The sequence below is a fragment of the Oryza glaberrima genome, chromosome 1, assembly GCF_000147395.1.
Source record: "Oryza glaberrima chromosome 1, OglaRS2, whole genome shotgun sequence".
NCBI classification, from domain to species: Eukaryota; Viridiplantae; Streptophyta; class Magnoliopsida; order Poales; family Poaceae; genus Oryza; species Oryza glaberrima.
The window spans coordinates 8,934,866-8,957,058 of record NC_068326.1 but is presented as its reverse complement, the minus strand read 5'-3'; the positions used below and the strand labels follow the sequence as shown (position 1 = coordinate 8,957,058).

The window sequence follows — 22,193 nt, the reverse complement described above, 5'->3', positions numbered from 1 at the left end:
CCCAAACTCTCTTGCCCACTCATCACTCTCTCCCAGCTCATCAATATGTTTGAGAGAGGATAGGCGGTAGCCATGCTTTTTTTTTTTCCTTTCTTTTTTTTATCTTTTCTTTTTCACACTTTAATCTTCATTATTTTCTTCACTTTTAATCAATTGAACAAGTTCCAACTTTAACGTTCTTCTTATATATTCACCAACTACAGTTCTACATCCTTCATCCTTCATTTATCAAATTCAACAATGAAAATCATCTCAGTTTGATCCAACGTCCCAGGCTGTCTACACTGGTTCCTCCCAAAATCGCAGAGTGCAGTTCTACATCCTTCATTTATCAAATTCAACGATGGAAATCATCTCAGTTTGATCCAACGTCCCAGACTGTCTACGCCGGTTCCTCTCCCAAAATCGCAGTGTGTCATTCATGATCAGCGACCACGAAAATCTCGCCTCGGCTTTCACGATAATATAGAATGATAAGATAGGTCACGTGATAAGAAAGTTTAGGAATTTATGGTTTTAGTGAAGGTCGAAAATTGAAAGGTTAGGACGGTAACCCTTTCTTTTTCTTCCATTACGCACGTAGGATTTCCGGTTCGGCAGAACTTTTCAGCTACGAAAAGTTGCAACATAATTCAACATATAACTCAATCTGTATATTAAACAGATATCCCAGGATGCGTCCAACCAAACCACTCAATCAAAATTCACTAATATACTAGTAAAGGTGCCCGTGCGTTGCAACGGGAAGTGTACAAAACAAAAAAATTGAGAAAAAGTTAAGAAAAATTTACATTATGTAATTAATTAAAATAAGCAAAGGTGCCCGTGCGTTGCAACAGGAAGTGTACAGAAAAAAATTGAGAAAAAGTTAAGAAAACTTTACATTATGTAATTAATTAAAATATTTGGTATTTTTAAGTAGGTAGGTGTATAATTAAATCAATTTACAAGTAAAGCAAGTGTGAAAAATAAAATGACATGGTTAAATTTAATTTTATTAAATTTTCCATGATTAGTTACGCTCTTTGAAATTTTATTGGAATTATCAGAGCTTAATTACTAATTTTTAATAATAAAAAAGCATTTAAAAATTATTTAATTGGAAAAAAAATCAAAATCCTCCTTTCTATGATTGGGCCGAATATAGAAAAGTTTATATTCCCTCCTTTTGTCTATTCTATGTGTCTGGCCTGTTTTCTTTCTCCATTGAAGTCCATTTTACGTCCTCCATTCGGTGGCCCAATAGGCCGGCGACCCGACGTGGGAGCAACTGGAGCCGTCCGATCGAATGGACAGTCCAGATTAATCCTATCCTAAATAAATACACCCAGACCCTAACCCTAACCCTAGGATTCATTTCCTCCCTCCCCCCGCCCTCCCCCCTTCTCCCGAGCGACGACGGCGTCGCGCCCCCCCTCCTTTACCCGAGCAGCTGCGGCGGCGCGGAGCAGCGACTGGTGCCCCCGATCCCCTCTCTCAATGCGACGGTGGCGGCCCCCCCTCCTCCTCTCCCTCTCGGGTCGGCGGTGGCGGGTTGGTGGCGGCCGCGGCGGATCCGAGGGTGGGGGCGGCGTCGGCGGCGCTTCCTCCCACGGCAGATCTGCCGGTGGTGGCGGCGGTAGCGGCGATAGCCGCGGGAGGCTGCGAGGGTGGTGGCGGCGGCTGCAGTGTCGGCGGCGTCGACGGTGGCGGCAGCCACGGGCCGGCGGTGGCTCCCTCCTCCCCTCTCGCCTCCCTCCCGACCTAGATCCGGCGGCGATGGATCTGGCGGCGGTGGCGGCGTTGGCGGCGGCCGCGGATCGATCCCTCTCCCTCTCCCCGTCGGCCTCGACGGCGACGGCGCCTTCTCAACGGCGGCGTCGACGGCAACGACTTCGTCCAAGGGTGGATCCGTCGGCGGTGACGGCCACCGCGGGCGGATCCGGCATCGGCGCTCCCTCCGCCGCCTCTCTTTTCCCTCCGGCGGCGGTGGCCGCCGATTTTTTTTTTCAATTTTTTTTCATGGCTATTGCTAACCGAATCGGATTGTGTATGGACGAAAAACGGACGAAAATTAGATGTGACGACCGGAAAAATACGAATATTTATATTAGTTATAGATAAGCAAAAATATGAATAGTTGCTAAGTAAAGTATGATATTTAGTTAGAACTTTGAAAATGCTTACATGCGTGTAATCATTTTTTTTTACAAATACATATTTTAGGATAATAATAAATGTGGGTATTGAAGATTGTGTCCATGTGCCAGATAACAATTATAAAAACAGACAGTAAATATCTATTTCTTTCTTTAATTTTCATTTTCTTACGTTTCAATTACTCACCCCTTTTATATCTTCTTAATATTAAGAGAATGGATGCATGGTGTACACGTATATATAAGAGATACATGAGCTGTGTGTATCAACTCCAGGTGTATAGAGAACTATTTAAGATGTATTAGAGCAAGGATAAGAGTTCACTTTCTATTATCAACCTATTTAGAGACAAGCTAGCATGAGAATCCACCAGAATTAATTGGTTTAGTTCTTTGCTTCAACAGACTGCTTCAGCTTTGGCTTTGCTCAATTCCTACATCAATAATTTGCCTGCTGTCTTTGCTCCCTGGAGAATAAATTTAAGAAACACAGTACGTTTTTAGTTAGAATATGTAGATATCATATTCGCAAAGAACAAAAGATATATCTACATATGCATATCCATGGCAACGTTGGTCCCTATTTTGAATTTTAGTTTACTCTTATTTGGAAGACTATATTTTGCAGACTTATATGAAAAAAAAACTAGTTCAAATTTCTAATTGATTTGATAATTTTTTGCATCTCTACGTATAACAAAATTAAAATTTGAGATTTTACAGCATCACTATTAATTTTGTTAAGGTCCACGAGAACTCTAATATTGTGCACTTAGCTACACTCATCCTTACCCGTTAATTTTGAATTTCCACAGTCAATTTTACCCTAGCTAAACCCTATAATAATAATATTAAAATAGCATACACCCGTTGCAACTCACGGGTATTTTTCTAGTACTTATAAAAATTGAGGATGTTTTTGCCAGTATTTTGATACGTCATCCGTGTTTGAGTCAGTTTTTAAGATCGTTCACTTTTGGAAATACAGATCCATGTTTTGGTTGGATTTTAAGCTTGTTTGCTTTTGGAAATACAAAAGGAGTCCTATAAGAAATCTATTTTAAAAAAACTTCGTATGCTAACTTAAGATGAAAGTCGGACTCCCAATTACGGCTCATGATTTCTTAAAAAAAATTCAAACGAATTTCCACAGTAAATTTTATCCTAGCTAAACCGTATAATGATAATAAGATTAAAATAGTATTCACCCGTTGCAACTCACGGGTATTTTTCTAGTACTTATAAAAGTTAAGGATGTTTTTGCCGGCATTTTGATACGTCGTCCGTGTTTGAGTCGGTTTTTAAGATCGCTCATTTTTAGAAATACAGATATGTTTTTGAGTTGGATTTTAAGCTCATTTGCTTTTGGAAATAAAAAAGATAAGAAATCTCTTTAAAAAACTCGCATGCTAACTTGAGATAAAATATGGACTACTAATTGTAGCTTATGATTTTCTAAAAAATAAATATCCAAGCGAATTCCCACAGTGAATTTTACCCTAGCTAAACCGTATAACAACAATAGAATTAAAATAATATTTACCCGTTGCAACGCACGGATATTTTTTCTAGTTAATACAGTTATAGCAAAATTATATTATAATTATACTATAGTTATAGTTGAAAGTTTTTCCCTTAAAAAACTTGCTGCTGTTTTTTAATAGTCTCTAATTTTTTTCAAAAAAGTACATGGTGAATTAAGAGAATTTAAGCATGATTATATGAAGGTAAGCCTAGGGCTCAAACCCAAGTTACCCTAGGCTTGCCTCCTAGAGTCTGAGTTTTAGCCCATCCTGTCTTATTGTCTTATGGTGACGGCGTCTAGTTCTCCCTCTATGGTAAAGAGAGACTTTGATTTGCAGTTTATTTAATTTTTCGATGATATCTTCTGCTTCGGTTGAAGAGCAATCGTTAGTGGTGATATGTAGGTGATCATTCGGTTGAAGAATCGAGCATAGATTTCAATGAGTCTTTGTTGCTTAGAGTTTGAATTCAGAACTTAGGTGGTGACGATGTGTATCCGCTTTATTGACATTAGGATCTTGCTACAAAGGTTTAAGAGGACAAGGACTACATACATATTATGCGGATTTTCGCCTTCCGCGGAGAGAGGTTTAGCATTAGAGGTCGTTATCATTGTCTTTAGGTTGGTGTTGTAGTTAGTTTTCTTGTTTTGTATCAACATGCATTTTGTATTTCTGCAATCGTTTTGGCTGTAGACTTTATAATAATTGGTTATAACTTCTTAGAAGCAAAGGTCAAAATGAATTTCCCAAAAAAAATACGCTAGGTGGAGGGCGAGAGAATGGTATACATGGTGTACATGAGATATACATGAACTGTGTGTATCAACCAAATTCACATTAGGTGTATATAAAATACTGATTCAGAGGCATTAGCCATGAACATTTCACAAATTAAGAGACAAGCTAGCATGATGAATCCATCATATTAATTGGTTTCTTTCCTTAACAGACTCAGCTTCTTAATCGACGTAGTCTATCAAGGCCTTGATCAATCCATCAATTTCCCTGTGCCATCGTTGCTCCCTGGAGAACAAATTTAACAACAACCGAATGCTTTAGTTACAGTGTGTAGATATCATATTCGCAAATATAAAAAAAAAGATATCTAGGTATGCAAATGCTTCTCAATGGTGGTCCCTATTTTGAATTTTTTTAATTTATTCTCGCTCTTTTTTAAAAACAACTCTTGATTGGAAGACTACATTTTGCAGATTTTTTGTGAATAAAAAAGTAGTTCAGTTTTCTCTTAAAATTGGTAAATTCTCGGATCTATAATGCATACTTTTGTGAAAAAAAAAATCATATTTCAGTTTTCTCTTGAATTTGGTATTTTCTCACACTTATAAAAAAAATTATGAGATTTTACAGCATCAGTATTAATTTTCTGAAGGTCGACTAGAACACAAGAATGCACACTGATCAGCTGGCATACTATAAAGAACACACTCATCCTTACCTCATTTGCTGCTTTGTTTTTTCCTCTTGACAAAGCCACAAGCAGGGCGCTGCAATACAAAAATATATTCTTAGAACAATTTATAAAAATGCATTTGCTTATACATAATTTGCTCCCTCCTGATTTATTACTCCCACTTCGATCTCCCACAGTCAAATTAAATATATGTCAGAAAAAAGTAACTAATTCTCCCACTATTTCATATTATAAAATATTTTAAGCTTTTTTAATCAAATTTCATTAAGTTTGACAAAGATTATAAAAAAAATAAAGCAACATTTAGAAAACTAATTTGATATCGTAAATATTTGCTAAGTTTCTAAAACAAAATTTTGACTTCAAAAAAGTTAAAACATATTACAATATAAAAACGGAGATATCGAAATTAACTACGAGCTGATCAGCTTAAGTATAATTACCTGCCGGTTACGAGCGAAAAGAACAAGATTACGGGCAGCTTCATCGACGGCGGCTGAGGCCGAGAGAAGCAGCGGCCGTAGCTGCTACCCGAGGCGGCGGCGCCGCCGCTCCCGCGGCTCGTGGGCGGCGAGGTGGCGGTGCGAGGGAGGTGGTCGTAGGCGGCGCGGGTGGCGTCGCTGTGGAGGACGGTGTACGCGTCGTACACCCGGCGGAAGCGGCCGCCGGCGGCGGCGCGGGCGGCGGCGTCGGAGGCCGCGTGGCGGTCGGGGTGGTGCAGCGGCGCGAGGCGGTAGAACGCGGCCTTCACCTCGGCCTTGCTGGCGCCGCGCTCGATCCCCAGCGTCCGGTAGTAGTCGCCGTCGCCGCCGGGCGCCATTGATCGATGTCGACGACGAAGACGAAGCTGCAAGAGGTGTCGGGCTAGCTAGCTTCTCTTCGCGCGCGATGCAGTAATTTAGGATCCAAAAAACTGTATACGAAGCGATTCAATTTAGATCACTATTAATAGGGCGCTTGTAGCCTTTTGATTTCGCCTGCGAGTCCGAATAGAAACTGAGTCTGAGTTCGAGTAATACATTTCGATAGAATTCGATCGGATTTGTGTTTATAGGTCAGTCAAATCCGACTCTCTTTTGCCGGAAGAAGCCCCTATTTTTACACGCGCGTAATTCAAACGTTCGATCAACTTCTTGATCGACTCTAATTAGGAGGTGTTTCGCTCTATCAACTCCTTCACCAGTTATTAATCTATTCATTTCCCAGCCGTTTTTTTCACATTTTGATCAGCTTCTTTAACAACTGATTTTTTTACAATTTGTCCCTTTCTAAAAGCTTATTTACAAATACACCTAAAAACTTATTTGTGCCTACGTCTAAACCCCACGTTGGCGTACGGCCTGGATTTCTCTGTCGCGTGTGAGATTCACGAGAGTTCATATAGTGGAATCCAATTTCTGGATTTGAACTTTTTTTTTACTTAGGTCAAATCTATTACCGAGTTTGAATTTTAATTAATTAAACTCTTACTGTTTGCTGACAATTAATTGGACATGCTCTCGGCCTTGATCAGTATTCGTTACGGTAGATACAGATCTGATCAAACTTCAAAAGTCGCAAACAAAGTTGAAAAGGAAACAAACACTTTGGAAGTAATAATCTCAAACCATTACCCCCAACTATTACAGTAGATCACTCGCAATAATCAAATCTGATTTCCAGTTCTGCATTACCACCAAATACTCCAAATTCAACGGATGCAGTTCAAGTATGTTTCCCATTTGCAAGTAGTATTCAGATTTTGGGGGTGCATAACAGCATAAGCAAACGATAGAATACCTCTATGTACAGGCAACTACAACACAAGTCAGCACAACCTTTGCATTGCCAGAAAACCGGCTAGCTGACTTCAGATGGATTAATAATCAGATCTGTATACAGCAAACCCGTTACAGTGGTTAGGGAACAACACAATTTTCTCTCGCAAGTGTAGGAAAGTTTCATCCGCAATCTTATACTATACTCTAAAGACCCACGAGTTTCCGGTGCACGTGTTCATGGAGAGAGTGTTCGTCGCCGTCATGGTGATGGAATACGTATGTCAAAACCCCAACGAGGCACAGGACCGAGCCGACAAGGATCTTGTCGTAACGTTCCACCCAGTGGAACTTAATCTGGCTAGCACCGTAGAATGAGAGGGCCACCAAGGATGTCATCACTGTGATGGTACTGCAAGTGGGGAAAATACAAATCAAACAGAAGAATTGGTAAAGATTTTGATAAATATCTGATCTATTCACATGCCAATTAACACAAAGCACACAAGGGAAATCTTGAATCACAAAAACACTCAATTCAGCTATTCTAGTATTCAGCAATCTTACTGATCATACATTGCACTGCACAAGGTATTTTTATAACGTTCAATCCAGCTATTCTTGTGTTCAAGATGACTGACCAGAATGCCCAATAGAGTGCACAACATAGAGATGGACCTATAGTTCACAACTGAGGTGTTGCTAAGACCCACCCTTGAAGGTTCATAACAGTGGCAGGGACGCAGGGTCTCAGGAGATTCAAAGGGTTATAATGTAAGTGGTTCTTAAGAATCTATTAATCTTGTCAGGCACACCGTTGAAGACTAAATATTTATCAAATACCACCATTTGTTTCCATACATGTAAAGCAGTCAGTTTGTGGGAACATTTCACATCAACTAAAGGGTAAATTGAGACATAACTTATCTTAAGATATTACACCTCATATAGGTTACAGAATGCCATATTGAGCAAATTCATTGTGAATTAAATATTAAAACATTTGTAGAATCCATAGTTATAAACACAACATTAGCTAGTTGGTAAACGAGGAAAAAGAAACATCCCAAAAGGAAAGGTGGCACATGGAAGTATAGGAGTATTTATCTTTCTACTTTACCACAACATACAGTCTACTAAGAAGGATATATTTCGATGTTCATTTTGTCCCAACTAAATGTGCTTTTGTATATCTATGGTAGCCTGGTAGGTGATACCTTGATGATTTGACCCAATGAAAAAAAGGGTTTTCAATACAAGGAGATTCCTATAAGCCTAGAGTGTGATACTCCTAAGTCCTAACAAGAGCTTAGAAAAACTTCTCAACAAGACAATCCCATTATTTTAGTGGAAGGATAAACTATTATTGTTCCCTCTTTCATAATGTGTTGCGGCTATAAAAAAAAAGTATAGCAATTTATTGTTCGGTAGAAAACAAGCAATGCAACTGAAAACAGTGGAAAGGGGTACCTACCTAAAGAGGAGCACAATGATCGCAAGGATCATCATGGAGGATGAATTGCCAACAGCAAGAAACACTGGAAGAGTTGTTGCACAGGGTGATAATGCAGGTACAAGTACAAGACCTGCAACTGCCATCTTCTCCATTGGATGATTATGAGCATGGCCATGGCCACCTTTTCCCAGTGCAAACAGCAGGATATAGCTTCCACCAAGAACAATCAGCAACAGTGATGCAAGTTTATGCACTGTTTCCTCGCCTGCTATAGTATTTGCCATAGTAACAGCAGTTATCCCAAGAAGAGCAGTGGAAACAACATGAAGGACGCCTCCAAATGCAGCTGCGGAAGTTAGGATATTTTATTAGTAGTGATATATAGAATAAGAACATGGAAAAGTAATATGAGTATTCATCACTAATTTATGTAGAAAATACTAGGGGGTAGGGTACAGTATGAAATTACAAAATACAAGTAACTTTCTAAACGCGTATCATGGCTGAGGCTAACAGCACAATAGTAACACATGAACAAGGAATCAAACAGAAATAAAAGGTTTATTTTATAAGATTTAGAAATTAGAACTTTTTTAATAAAAAATTATACAGTAAGCTTTGGAGGTTTGCAGACAATAAATACAACATAGGATGGAAAAATAACTACAAAGTTAGGAGTCTGGTCATTCAAATGCACTTTTTGTTATCCAAGTGATAATGCACAGTTGAACAGAAAAAAGAAGTGATTGTGCGTAGTTTACTGAAATCACAACAATCGTGCAAGATTAAGGGATAACAGATTGGTAAGCTGCATATATTATTACAAGATTAATTAGAAAAGTAAGCCTGATAAAGGAACACCAATGCCAATGATCAATCTACACAAATATAAACAGCAATAGACCTCAATCAAAAATTTTCTGTGTGTTCTGATTTAAAAAAATATCCCCATACTTGCGACGAAATACACATATCCCTGTAATTATGACAAAATAACATATTCACAGCATAACAAAACAGAAAGATGCAATATTGATTCAGTTTGCATTATTGTTCCCAGGAATTAATCATTGATCAACATCCCAACTAGGATATTGTGTAACTCCAAGTTGGATCAATCAAATAGTTGCAGGCTTGCAGTCTATAAATCGAACTCCATGCACTCACATACGGTACACATCTTGCAATCATATAATAATAGCGAAGCAGCACCGAACTTAGATGTATTCAACCCATGTAGTCACACAAAGTGAAAGTTGTATTGCCTGAACTACCGTTATGTACGAAACAAAAGGCACATGGCCCTGAAGTTGGAAAACATGATAACTACACATTGTTGACAGAAATACATCCCATGGAACAGAGATCCCCACTGAAAAGATCACAGTAGAGGACTCAGAAGTTTACCTATCAAACTATGAGCAGACTACTCGATTGTCCACCAATTCGTCAGTAACAGCTCAAGATTTTCGGGCGAAACTTACTAATCGGTGCATGAAACCCACCGCATCAAGCAGTTAGCCACAATCCAAATACTATAACTTCAGTTTTGCGATAGAACATTGGGTTTTTTTTAGAATGCAACAAATTCGTCAGCACGAGCACACCAAACTAGAGTATCGCCATTGCAAGAAATGTGGCGCGTGCCCCCTCACCACTGACCCCGAAGATCTGGGGGGGGGGGGGGGGGGGGGGGGGCGCGGTAGTAGCGTAAAGCGGCACAGCAGAAGCGAGATTGGGGAAAGGGAAGCGGGGGGGAAATTTGGGGGATACTGACTGACGAGGAGGGTGCGGGAGAGCGGCCACCGCTGGGCGCGGGCGACGATGGAGAAGGGGAGCCAGTGCGTGGGGATGAAGGAGTGCAGCAGCGACACCGTCGCGATGCCCCCGATCGTCGACGCCTCCTCCGCCGTCCACTGGAGGCCGCCCAGTCCGAACCCGCCTCCTCCGCCGCCGCCGCCGCCGCCGTCCATGGCCTGATCCCGCCTCGCGTCGCTGGCGGCGGTGGGGTGTGGGAGAGAGATCTGGGAGGAGAAGCACAAGAGGAGAGGAGAGAGAAGGCGAGCAAGTGGGAGAGGGCGAAGCGGGCTGCGGTGGGGCCCACCTCACCTCGGCTTATGGCAAATTAATCCCAGTTAATTACCCGTTTGCTGTGGAAGTGGAACTGTGGAAACTTGTCGATCGTCTCCATGGAAAAGAAAATTTTTGATATTTCTGACTTTTTATTTATAGGCCCGTGCTTTACAACAGATCTGTGAAAGGACTTTAGAGGTTCATCCTAACTCTCTTCTCTCATAAACTACATCACATTTTGCTAGAAACACGGTACAAATACATACGCTCATAATACGCGCACATCCTACTCCTATGAGCACTTTCAGAAGACTAGGCTAGTAATCTTGAGATTCAAAAGAAGTCGCCACAAGCGTCTATTGCTGGAAAGATAATTAGCCATAAATACGAGCACTCATGTCAAATCTAAAGAATAATTAGTTATAAATACGAACACCCATGTCAAATCTAGAACTTGAACCCGGGTGAACTGGTTCAACCACATGGAATCTAATCACTTGAGTTACGCTCACTCCATCACCTTAATTGTTTGTAGTATCTGGATGGCGCGGGATACCATCTGATTTAAACATATTAGGTTGATTAGTTTTTTATAATGGGCCTGTTCGCCTGTTATGTTTAGCAGTTGTGCTGCTGCACAAAGAAAACAATGTGGCTGTTGGCTACAACACAATGAAAATGAGTGCAGCCGAACAGAGCCGATATAATAGGTTTTTTAAAATCAATTTTTATAGGAAGGAAGTGGCTTTTAGGAGGAAGTGGGGGAGAGAAAGAAAAGGAGCATGACTATCTCTTTTAAACAGTAGAGGCCAGTTAAAATTTAAATTCAAACAGAAAAAAATATGGTGTTTGGAGTTATGTTGTTTGGAAGGTAAATTTTGAGTCACGGAGAACTAATTTGATGAGTAGATAGATCTTTGAAAAAGTTCTTCATCATTAATACTTTAGTCTTTGATCCTTTATTTCAGTTGAGCTGATCCTTTTTTTAAAATGAATTAATTGATTTTAGAACCATCAAAATAAGATTAAAAATAACTCTTTTCAAAGGCTGTTTAGATGATATGGGGAACTACACTTTTTATTTGCACTATAGATGGCCTGATAATTAATTTAGAGAAGCAAAATGTTATGTACATCATTCTTTATTTTATATTAGACTTTTAAATAGAAATTGAGATGTCACTCCATGAGCATTATTACATTAACCTTTTAAAACATTTTTGAATTATGTTTTTATAGTATCTCTGAAGTTAGTGGAGAGCGTGGATTTTCTGGAATGCTTCTGGAAAGAAGCTATCCATCTAGCAAAGCCGCTAATTCCACAAGTGATTGGTATAATTAAAAAGAATTAAGGTCAACAAACTTGAAAGGACACGCCACCTATTTGCCTGCTCCTATCCACCAGTTCTTTTTTACTTTCACCGCTTCAGAATGTCAATTGAGAAAGAATTGACAATGAAGAAAGGACAAACTAATAAACACATCAACTTAGCTTCTTCCATTTAAAAGTATGCATGACAGTAACTCATCAAAATATGTTAATGATATCAAGTTGGCTCAATGTATTTTTGTTTCTATTCTTTGCTGTCCTTTTCCCCATTAGATCAACAAAATCTAAGAAGACCAATTGTTTCTTTGAAAAAAGAAAATAAAGATAACACTTCCGGCGAATATTGGTTACGTACCAGGAAAACAGTTCTAAAGTTTTGCACAATATTAGTATTGGGTGAAAGCTCATATGAACTCACTATGTATAAGCAAAAAAGAAAAGGGTGAGAGATTGATAACTCTAGTAATATTTTTCATGCCTTGGATAGTTATCAGGGGCGGATCTACAGTAGTATGAGCGGTGTCAGGCGACACCGACGACTTTCGGCAAAACCTATAGCGAAACTGTTTATCCACATGTTATAACACTATGATCTAAGCATAATTAACATTCTATGACAACGATAAACACGTTATGACATCAACGAATCGATTTTCTGGATCCACCACTGATAGTTATAGGTCTAGGTGAACAATCATGTCATTTTGGTCCATTCAGACAGTCACATAACAACAATGATAAGTGGACGAGTGAAATAGATGGTGGTACTCACCGCCGAAGCATTCGTGCGTGCACAGGCAACCGCACCCTTCAAGTAACTGCACTTAGTCTAAAAAGTCAAATAAAATTAACTACTAATACATTTTAGCCTGTCATGAATAAATATTAGAAGTTCAATAATTCCTCTGTCCAATACATACTAGAACTTTTCTTATAAAAGCATCTCGAATGTATAAGTAAAATTGAACCATATATTAAAAAAAAACACAACACGCTATGACAACCAACTGTTGCCTATAAAAAAAATCTACCACAAAGAAAGAGTCAATTAGTTGAACTTAGCGATGAAAAAAATGGTCTGCCGTAGTTGGCTGGCCGCGCAAGGAAGGATGTGGGCATGTGATTAGAGATTTTTTTTTACATGGTTCCACAATTAATGTCAAACGTTACGGTCAACGAAAGAAACAAACTTTTGTTCAATCTTAGGGCCTGTTTAGTTCCAAACAAAATTTTTTCGCTGTCATGTCGAATGTTTGGACACATGCATAGAGTATTAAATATTTAAATGTAGACAAAAAAAACCAATTACACAGTTCGCCAGCAAATTGCGAGATGAATCTTTTAAGCCTAATTACAACATGATTTGACAATGTGGTGCTACATTAAACATTTGCTAATGATGGATTAATTATACTTAATAAATTCATCTCGCAGTTTTCTAGCGGAATCTGTAATTTGTTTTGTTATTAGACTACGTTTAATACTTTAAATGTGTATCCGTATATTCGATGTGATATGAAGGGATGAAATTTTTTTGCCAACTAAACAGACCCTTAGTAATCAAACAAGAAGCGCAGATGCTCTAATGTATAAAAAATACTAGTTATTTACTTTTCTTAATCGTATCACAATTAGGGTTTAATGTTTTGGTTTGCTGATTTGTATCAAGGGTGGCCAAAATTTCTGAAATTTTGGTCCGAAATTTTTACGATTTTTTGAATAAAATTTGAACAAAATATTATCAAATTCATGAAAAAATGAAAAGAAAATGGCCGAAACTATATTGTATCGCCGGGGGAGGGGGGGTCCGATAGAACCAAAATTTTGGAAATTTCAATCTGAAATTATGAACCCTGATCACAATCACCCTTTCACTTCCTACCATCCCCATTTAAGGGGAGACATCTAAGCCATTTTGCTTCCCTGCTAATTCATGTTTTGAATACTGTACAATTGCATTCTTTTCTCAGATGGTGGGAGTATATAACAAGTTGTATCGTGTTTGATATACGGCTTCACAACAAACCTCTCATATGTGTTGTTCCTGTGGAGGCAGCCGAAGAGGTTTACCGGTTCGTCAAGCGAAGTGCACATCAATAGAGTCCCTCGGATGCAGTCGTCGCGGCATTGCCGCAGTACCCTGTCGATTTGCTCCTTCATTGCTGCTTAGTTTCATTAGGAAGTTTGCTTCCCTTTTTTCAGTTAACCTCTCTCTTATTAAAGATGGTTCAACTCTTATGTTTATCATGGGCGAAGTATTCGGGATTTCAATTCCCTAAATGCTGTCGTTTAATAAAGTGTGATGTGTTTTCTTTTTTTAAACAAAAAACCTACGGTGTATGATGAAAATGTTTCCTCTGACCATGCCACTGAGAATTCCCCTAAAAAAGACCCGCATTATTCCAGACGAGGAAAAACTGAAGATTCTTGCAACCCAAACTGGATATGCCGATTTGGTAGAGCCAGCCGTCATCAGAGCCGGCCACCAACTCACGCAGCATCAGGTAGTCAATCAGGTTCAGTTTTTTTCCCGTCGGAAATCTCTGAAATCCAATCACAAAACGGAACAGCAAACGGCTGAGCAGTAGGGGGACGGGAAGAATGGTCGCTTTTTTTTTTTTTTTCATAGTGGACCTCCTGCAAGAACATATTATTTCCGTGCGTTGGTAGAGACATTGACATAATGGCTATATAATCATGTTCTTCGTGTTGAAGAAAATTTTGGAAGGCAAATAGTTTAATGAGTTGATTTTGTGATTGGGACTACCTATATTTATTCCGTCGTATTTTTCATAAAATATAGTTAACACGTACGTACATCGTAAGTCCCTAAGTTATATATATATATATATATATATATATATATATATATATATATATATATATATATATATATATATATATATATAATTTTAATGTATTTACAATGTAAGTTAAGTTGACGTAAATAGATGTAAATAGAAAATGCTGGTGCAAATTTAATGGAAAACTTATAAGTAGCCATTAGATCTTGACTATAATCAGTCATAAAATGTGATGATAACTTTTTAGCAAACCCTTTGTGATTTATATTTGTTTAAAATTTTATTATATGACATGCAGATGGTAGACTTCAGCCGGCTATTATAGAGAGAACAAAGAGTGATATGTATTATTGAGCTTACCTCGTAGAACGCTGATTTCTTATTGTTGTTATAGGAATTTGATTTTTTTGAAACTCGTGGATATTTCCATGTAATTTGGAGATATGTTCTTTTTCGCAAATTTTTCGTCTTTTACAGAGTATAAAACCAATATTTTCAGGAGCACCGATGCCCTCGTACGGAGTTGCTACGAAAATCAATGTGACGTCGCTGGCATAGAAAACTCGACACTAGTAGGACTTAACTGCAAAACGTAAATAAAAAAAAACATAGCTAAGGTAAGCAAATAATTCCGTTTACTACTACTTCCCTCCTAAGGCACCGTTTTCCAATACATGAAAATTTCATCCTGAGATATCTAAATTAATTCATTCACTTACTTTTCTCTAAAAAAACATGACCTAAAATTTCGAACGGCGATTGTAATTGGTAGGGCCTATTCAGAATCATGTCATTTTATACCATACCATTATTTAGTAAAATTGATAAATATATGATATTATTTAGTTTGTTACTAAATATTTATCAGAGAATTGACCATCATATTTAACCAATCCTTAAAACCTTGATAGCGTTAGCAACTTACCAAATATTTTTGGTAATGCCAAATTCTGGAAAAATTAAAAATGAATATAAAGTGAACAGGTCCGTTGTTCGTAAAAGCCACACGAATTCAAAAGACAGTAGTCTTCCATCGGCTGACCAAACTTCGCAGTAAACCCCCTGTACTCTCCAGAAATCACAATCCAACCCCTAACCCCTTTCCTCTCCTCTGCTTCGCTTCTTCTTCTTCCCCAAAAAATTCCAAACCGAAACCTCTCGATTCTTCCTCTCCAAGCTGCCTCGCCGTCGCCGGCGACCTCCCGCCCAAATCCGACGCCACCGCGCGCCGCCATGCCTCCGGTGGTGGCCCACTAGCCCTGCTCGCTCCGGCTTCCCCGACTCCATGGCTTCCGAGCGCCCGCTGCTCGACGCCTCGCCGCGGCCGACGCAGCAGCCGCCGGCGTCGTCGCTGCTCCCGCCGCCGCAGCCGGAGCCGCCCCTCCGAGCCGACCGCCTCGCGTTCTCCCTCGAGGTGCCCGACCCCTTCCGCCGGGAGCCCGACCCGTCGTCGGCCGCGTCGCAGCGGGGGGAGGAGGAGGGGGGCGGCGAGGAGGAGTCCCGCGCGGTTGTTGTCGGGGAGCCCTCGTCTTCGGCGGCGGCGGCGGGGTTCGCAGGGAACGGCGTACGGACGGCGAAGTACTCGGTGCTGACGTTCCTGCCGCGGAACCTGTTCGAGCAGTTCCGGCGGCTGTCGTACGTCTACTTCCTCGCCATCACCGTGCTCAACCAGCTCCCCCAGGTCGCCGTCTTCGGCCGCGGCGCCTCCGTGCTCCCGCTCGCCTTCGTCCTCTTCGTCACCGCCGTCAAGGACGCCTACGAGGACCTCCGCCGCCACCGCTCCGACCGCCAGGAGAACAACCGCCTCGCCAGGGTCCTCCTGGCGCCGCCCGCCGCGGGGGAGTTCGCGCCCAAGAAATGGAAGCACATCCGCGTCGGGGACGTCGTCCGCGTCGCTTCCAGCGAGACGCTCCCTGCCGACATGGTGCTCCTCGCCACCAGCGACCCCTCCGGCGTCGCGCACGTCCAGACCGTCAATCTTGACGGGGAGACCAACCTCAAGACGAGGTATGCTAAGCAGGAGACGCAACTGAGGTTCTCGCAGGACGGTGGAATCGGCGGTGTCCTTCATTGTGAGCGGCCAAACAGGAACATCTATGGATTTCAGGCGAATTTGGAGATTGATGGCAAGCGTGTCTCGCTAGGGCCATCGAACATTGTGCTCCGTGGATGTGAGCTCAAGAATACCACCTGGGCGATAGGGGTTGTTGTGTATGCTGGAAAGGAGACCAAGGTCATGCTTAATAGCTCCGGGGCGCCGTCGAAACGGAGCCGGTTGGAGACACAGTTGAACCGGGAGACTGTCATACTGTCCATTATGCTCATTGGGATGTGCACGACCGCAAGTGTGCTCGCGGGGATTTGGATACTGAATCACCGTGGGGATTTGGAATTCACCCAGTTCTTTAGGGAGAAGGATTACACGACAGGGAAGAACTACAATTACTATGGCATGGGGATGCAGATATTCATTACATTCCTCATGGCTGTGATTGTATATCAGGTCATCATTCCGATCTCTTTGTATATATCAATGGAGTTGGTACGGCTTGGGCAGGCATATTTCATGGGTGCTGACAGAGATTTGTATGATGAGTCATCAAGGTCAAAGTTCCAATGCAGGGCCCTGAATATAAACGAGGATCTAGGACAGATTAAATATGTATTTTCTGATAAGACAGGGACGCTGACAGAGAACAAGATGGAGTTCCAGTGTGCATCAATTCGGGGGGTTGATTACTGTTCTGGCAAAGATTCATGCGGATACTCAGTTGTAGGTACGATGTCTTTAATGTATATTTCTGGTTTTCATGTTGAACTTTCCTAGTATGGCTGCTTATTTTCTGGTTTTGGACAGTCGATGATCTCCTATGGACACCCAAGATGGCAGTCAAGACTGATCATCGGCTTTTGAAGTTACTGAGGGGTGGTGGCACAGATGAGGAAACAAAGCTTGTCCTCGAATTCTTCCTTGCTCTTGCTGCATGTAATACCATTGTGCCACTTGTCCTAGATACTCGTGATTCTAAGCAAAAGTTGATTGATTATCAGGGTGAGTCCCCTGATGAGCAGGCACTAGTGTATGCTGCAGCATCTTATGGCATTGTGCTTGTTGAGCGAACATCTGGTTATGTGGTGATTGATGTCCTTGGTGACAGACAGAGGTAAGGTAGTCTTTCATCATTTGCTTTATGGACATGCTAATTTTCAACTCTGCATGAGTGTGTTTTCAATAATAATTAGTGGCATTATGCAATTTAGCTAATACCAATTTTGGTGTATCAACATCATTATGTGACTAGGAGTGGATGTCTGCTACAGTGCTAGTGTGCTACCTGATCCATGATGTTTACATCTCTGGAAAATTATACCTACAAAACTTTATTCAACTGCAATGTCATATAGTCATCAACAGTTGGTAGCATAACTTATTCAATAACGATTTTCACAAGTGTTTTATGCACTTTGCTTTATGGTGTTTAGTGACGTCATTCTTTTGTCTTATCTTATTGGTTTGCTGGTGTGAATGCTAACTTTGAGTTGTATCTTGCTAGTTATCTTCCTATTCCTATTCTTAGCATACAGTTAATATTTATTCAAAATAAAAATAATAATTTGGAATATTTTGGGATGCAACATGCCAACTCCAAATGATTTGTGGCATTACCCCACATGAGCGAAATTTCAGTACTTAGTTTATCAGGCTTACCTCTTGGAGATATGTTACAACTCTCCAAGTGCATGTCTTGACTTTTCCTTGTGTTTATAGACATGCTTGCATATCCTATTATAGTAAGCTAGTTTGTGGAGCCAATACTGTAATATATTGGTTGAATATATTTGATGAATGGAGCTCTTTTTATTGGTTAATCACCAACTGTAGAGAGTTAAATGTGTTTGCTGTAAGTCCATGTCAAACACCTGGGCTATAGGCAAAACCAAGTTAATTATCACTTTGAACCCAGTTATTGTGATGAGCACATATCTGCACTAGGGCCATAAATTTGTAAGGAGCTGCATTGAACAGGCTGGCATTTATAAACAAAGCAAATTTAGGATGTGCATATGGATTTGCAGCTGAATTTCTGGATAATTTGGATAAAACCATATCATTTTTCACCAAACCAAATGTTTATCTAACATTTTTAATAACACTATTCCAAAAGGCATTCTTAGTTACCTCATATGTACAAAGTACGCCAGCTTTGTTTATAAATGCCCGCTTTGTTACTACATTGACTACTCTGCTCCATTCTTTCAGTTCGTTGTTCTTTATGTGTAAATTTTATTTTCAATATCTTGTTTACAAGAATGGCTTATAGTTCCAATTTATCTTCTGGTATGGGATGTGCAGATTTGATATATTAGGACTTCATGAGTTTGATAGTGATCGTAAGAGGATGTCTGTCATAGTTGGCTGCCCCGATAAGACTGTTAAGCTATATGTGAAAGGTGCGGACAGTTCATTGTTTGGAATTACCAAAAATTCATTAGATCTGGACATTGTTCGTGCTACAGAGGCACACCTCCACAAATATTCATCGTTTGGTCTAAGAACTCTCGTTATTGGCATGCGTGAATTGAGTCAACCTGAGTTTGAGGAGTGGCAATTGGCATATGAAAATGCTAGCACGTCAGTACTTGGAAGGGGAAATTTACTCCGATCAGTTGCGGCCAATATAGAGAACAATATCCGCATATTGGGGGCTACTGGGATAGAAGATAAGCTTCAAGATGGGGTTCCAGAAGCAATAGAATCTCTTCGACAAGCAGACATAAAGGTTTGGATTTTAACAGGAGATAAGCAGGAGACAGCAATTTCTATTGGCTACTCTTGTAAACTGCTGACCAATGACATGACACAAATTGTGATAAACAACAACTCAAAGGAGTCCTGTAAGAGGAGTCTCGAGGAAGCACATGCAACGGTTAAGAAGCTCAGAATTGCTTCAACTGGCACACAGAGTCCAGAATTAGCATCAGAATCTGCTGGTGTAACTCTTGCGTTAATTGTAGATGGTAACAGCCTGGTTTACATACTTGAGACAGAGTTGCAAGAAGAGGTACTCATCTAAATATGATTCTTTTTTTTCATTTCCTTTCATCCTTGGTATAAAATCATAGTTGATGCATGGACTTTCTTCTTTTGTTTGTGTAGCTTTTCAAAGTGGCAAGAGAATGTAGTGTTGTATTGTGTTGTCGGGTGGCCCCGTTACAAAAGGCAGGGATAGTTGCACTTATCAAAAACCGAACAGATGACATGACCTTAGCAATTGGTGATGGTATTATTCCCTCCTGGTTCTGCTATTATGGCATATAATATTCTGTGAGAACCAATTTATGTACATGTGATATATGCTAATTAATCTTTTGTTGTTCAGGTGCAAATGATGTTTCAATGATTCAAATGGCTGATGTTGGTGTTGGCATCAGTGGTCAAGAAGGACGGCAGGCTGTAATGGCATCAGATTTTGCGATGGGCCAATTCAGATTCTTGGTCCCTCTTCTATTAGTTCATGGCCATTGGAATTATCAAAGAATGTCATATATGATCCTCTACAACTTTTACAAGAATGCGACATTTGTCTTGGTTCTTTTCTGGTAAGAGCCCTTTTGCATTGAAGTTTTCACACTTTGAAAAAAAAAACTGTTTTTATGTAGAAAATTATCTAAACGTTACTGTGGAAACCCCCATGTTAGTAAGACCTAGTGAAAAGAAGTGGACTCTATTTATGTTCAGTTGAATTACCAAAGTTGTTGCTTTCTTAATTTTTGCAATATTCAGAGACATTGTCTCCAAAATATAACACTTAATTTTGTGATCTCAGGTATGTACTTTATACAGCATTCACTCTGACAACTGCTATCACAGAATGGAGTAGCCTTTTGTATACTGTGCTATATACATCCCTTCCAACAATTGTTGTTGGTATTCTTGACAAGGATCTTAGTAAGGAAACACTACTAGCTTATCCAAAGCTATATGGATCTGGCCAAAGGGATGAGAAGTATAATGTAAATTTGTTTGTCCTCAATATGCTCGAAGCGCTATGGCAAAGTCTGGTTGTTTTCTACATGCCATATTTTGCATATAGACAAAGTACGATAGATATGTCTAGTCTGGGAGATCTATGGGCACTTGCCCCTGTCATTGTTGTAAATATGCTACTAGCCATGGACATCTTTCGGTGGAATTGGATCGTACATGCTTTTGTGTGGGGAACAATAGCAGCAACAACCATTTGCCTCTTTGTGATCGACTCCATTTGGTTTCTTCCTGGATATGGGTAAGTACTTCATTTCCAGCTTTCTTTTATTTATAGGCGAACCCTCTTTTTTTTTTAAAATGTTTTGGTGCTAAAAATGTAGTAACCAACCTGATGTTTGGAACTGGCAATGGCTTTTTAAATTCTTTCCTGCAAGGCATTTTGTAAATTTCATAACTGTAAATTTCTGAAATATGTGTTAATATCAGTTATCCTAGGAAGTAAAATGACTTTTGAGCTTATGCAACTGTTATGGGAGGAGCTCCTGAGTACTCCTTTCGTACTCGTAAAGGAAGTCGTTTAGGATAATGTTTAAGTCAAACCTTGGGAATATAAATCATGAATAACTCTCAAGTCGTTGAGTTTGAAAATGTAAAAATTATATAAATAGATTTGTCTTGAAAAATACTTTCATAAAAGTATACATATATCACTTTTCAATAAATATTTTTATAGAAACAAGAAGTCAAAGTTGTGTTACGACTTTCTTTATGAGTACGGAGGGAGTATGTGGTCTCTATTTTCTCATTTGTAGTATTTTGTGTTGCCTTGTTGCTGTTCACGTTAATCCTTGTAGAGTTCTTTTATTCCTAGGAGGATATTGAGAAGTAGAGATATATTCAAGTGGTAACTATGATTTATTGAGAGGGATAAGTGTTCAGATTAAGATATATAGAAAATTAACATAGATGCTGCTACCTCTCAATATCTCCTATGTAAAAGGGATAAAAGTTGCCCTGATACATAGTTAGATTAAATGCCTCTTTCTTTGCAAGCATGTTTGTGCTACATCCATCATGTAATGCGAGCACCATGATCATGTTTTCTTGAATGGATCTCCTAAAGTGAAATAGGAATTCTTTTTGCAATTTCTTGATTGATTGCATACTGACTCAATATAACTATTTCAGGGCCATCTTTCATATAATGGGGACAGGTTTGTTTTGGTTACTGCTGCTTATCATTGTTGTTGCAGCAATGGTACCACATTTTGTAATCAAGGCCTTTACAGAGTATTTTACCCCCAGTGATATTCAAGTTGCCCGAGAGAGAGAAAAATTCGAGAATGTAAATCAGGTGAACCGTTCAGAAGTTCCAATGACACGTCTGCATGACCCAAGGAGATAGCTATAGAAAATTCTCCTTTATAGAAATTTCTTTTTTTTTCTGTTGTTTTTCGCCTCTTTGGTGTGTATACGAGTAAATTCATTTAGCACTAAGGTGATAGGTTTAGCCTCCAAGATGTATGTATGTAGGCATGTGTTCATCTAACATTTACTGAAAAGGAAATATAAATTGTTTGATGTATGCAAGTTTCTCATCCTTGTGTCGACCAGCACAACTGTAAGGTGAAGAGTGTTATATACCTATATTACCTCTTACTCTATCACTACGATGATCCTGTCCTATT

General features: G+C 39.8%; 2 protein-coding genes across 2 annotated transcripts; one reads left to right on the top strand and one right to left on the bottom strand.

Annotated features, from left to right (window-relative positions):
* Positions 1–6,794: 6,794 nt before the first annotated feature.
* On the bottom strand, positions 6,795–10,398 carry LOC127760811 (uncharacterized). The gene is made up of 3 exons (XM_052285109.1): positions 10,087–10,398; positions 8,328–8,655; positions 6,795–7,265 (listed from the first exon to the last, which is right to left on the bottom strand). The coding sequence occupies exons 1-3, from the start codon at positions 10,280–10,282 to the stop codon at positions 7,061–7,063; spliced, it is 729 nt and encodes a 242-aa protein (XP_052141069.1). The 5' UTR covers positions 10,283–10,398; the 3' UTR covers positions 6,795–7,060.
* Positions 10,399–15,634: 5,236 nt separating this feature from the next.
* On the top strand, positions 15,635–22,090 carry LOC127774400 (phospholipid-transporting ATPase 1-like). Its single transcript, XM_052300639.1, has 7 exons — positions 15,635–17,293; positions 17,374–17,680; positions 18,871–19,579; positions 19,675–19,798; positions 19,898–20,117; positions 20,345–20,803; positions 21,694–22,090. Exons 1-7 carry the CDS (start codon positions 15,802–15,804, stop codon positions 21,908–21,910), a joined length of 3,528 nt encoding a protein of 1,175 aa, XP_052156599.1. The 5' UTR covers positions 15,635–15,801; the 3' UTR covers positions 21,911–22,090.
* Positions 22,091–22,193: the final 103 nt, after the last annotated feature.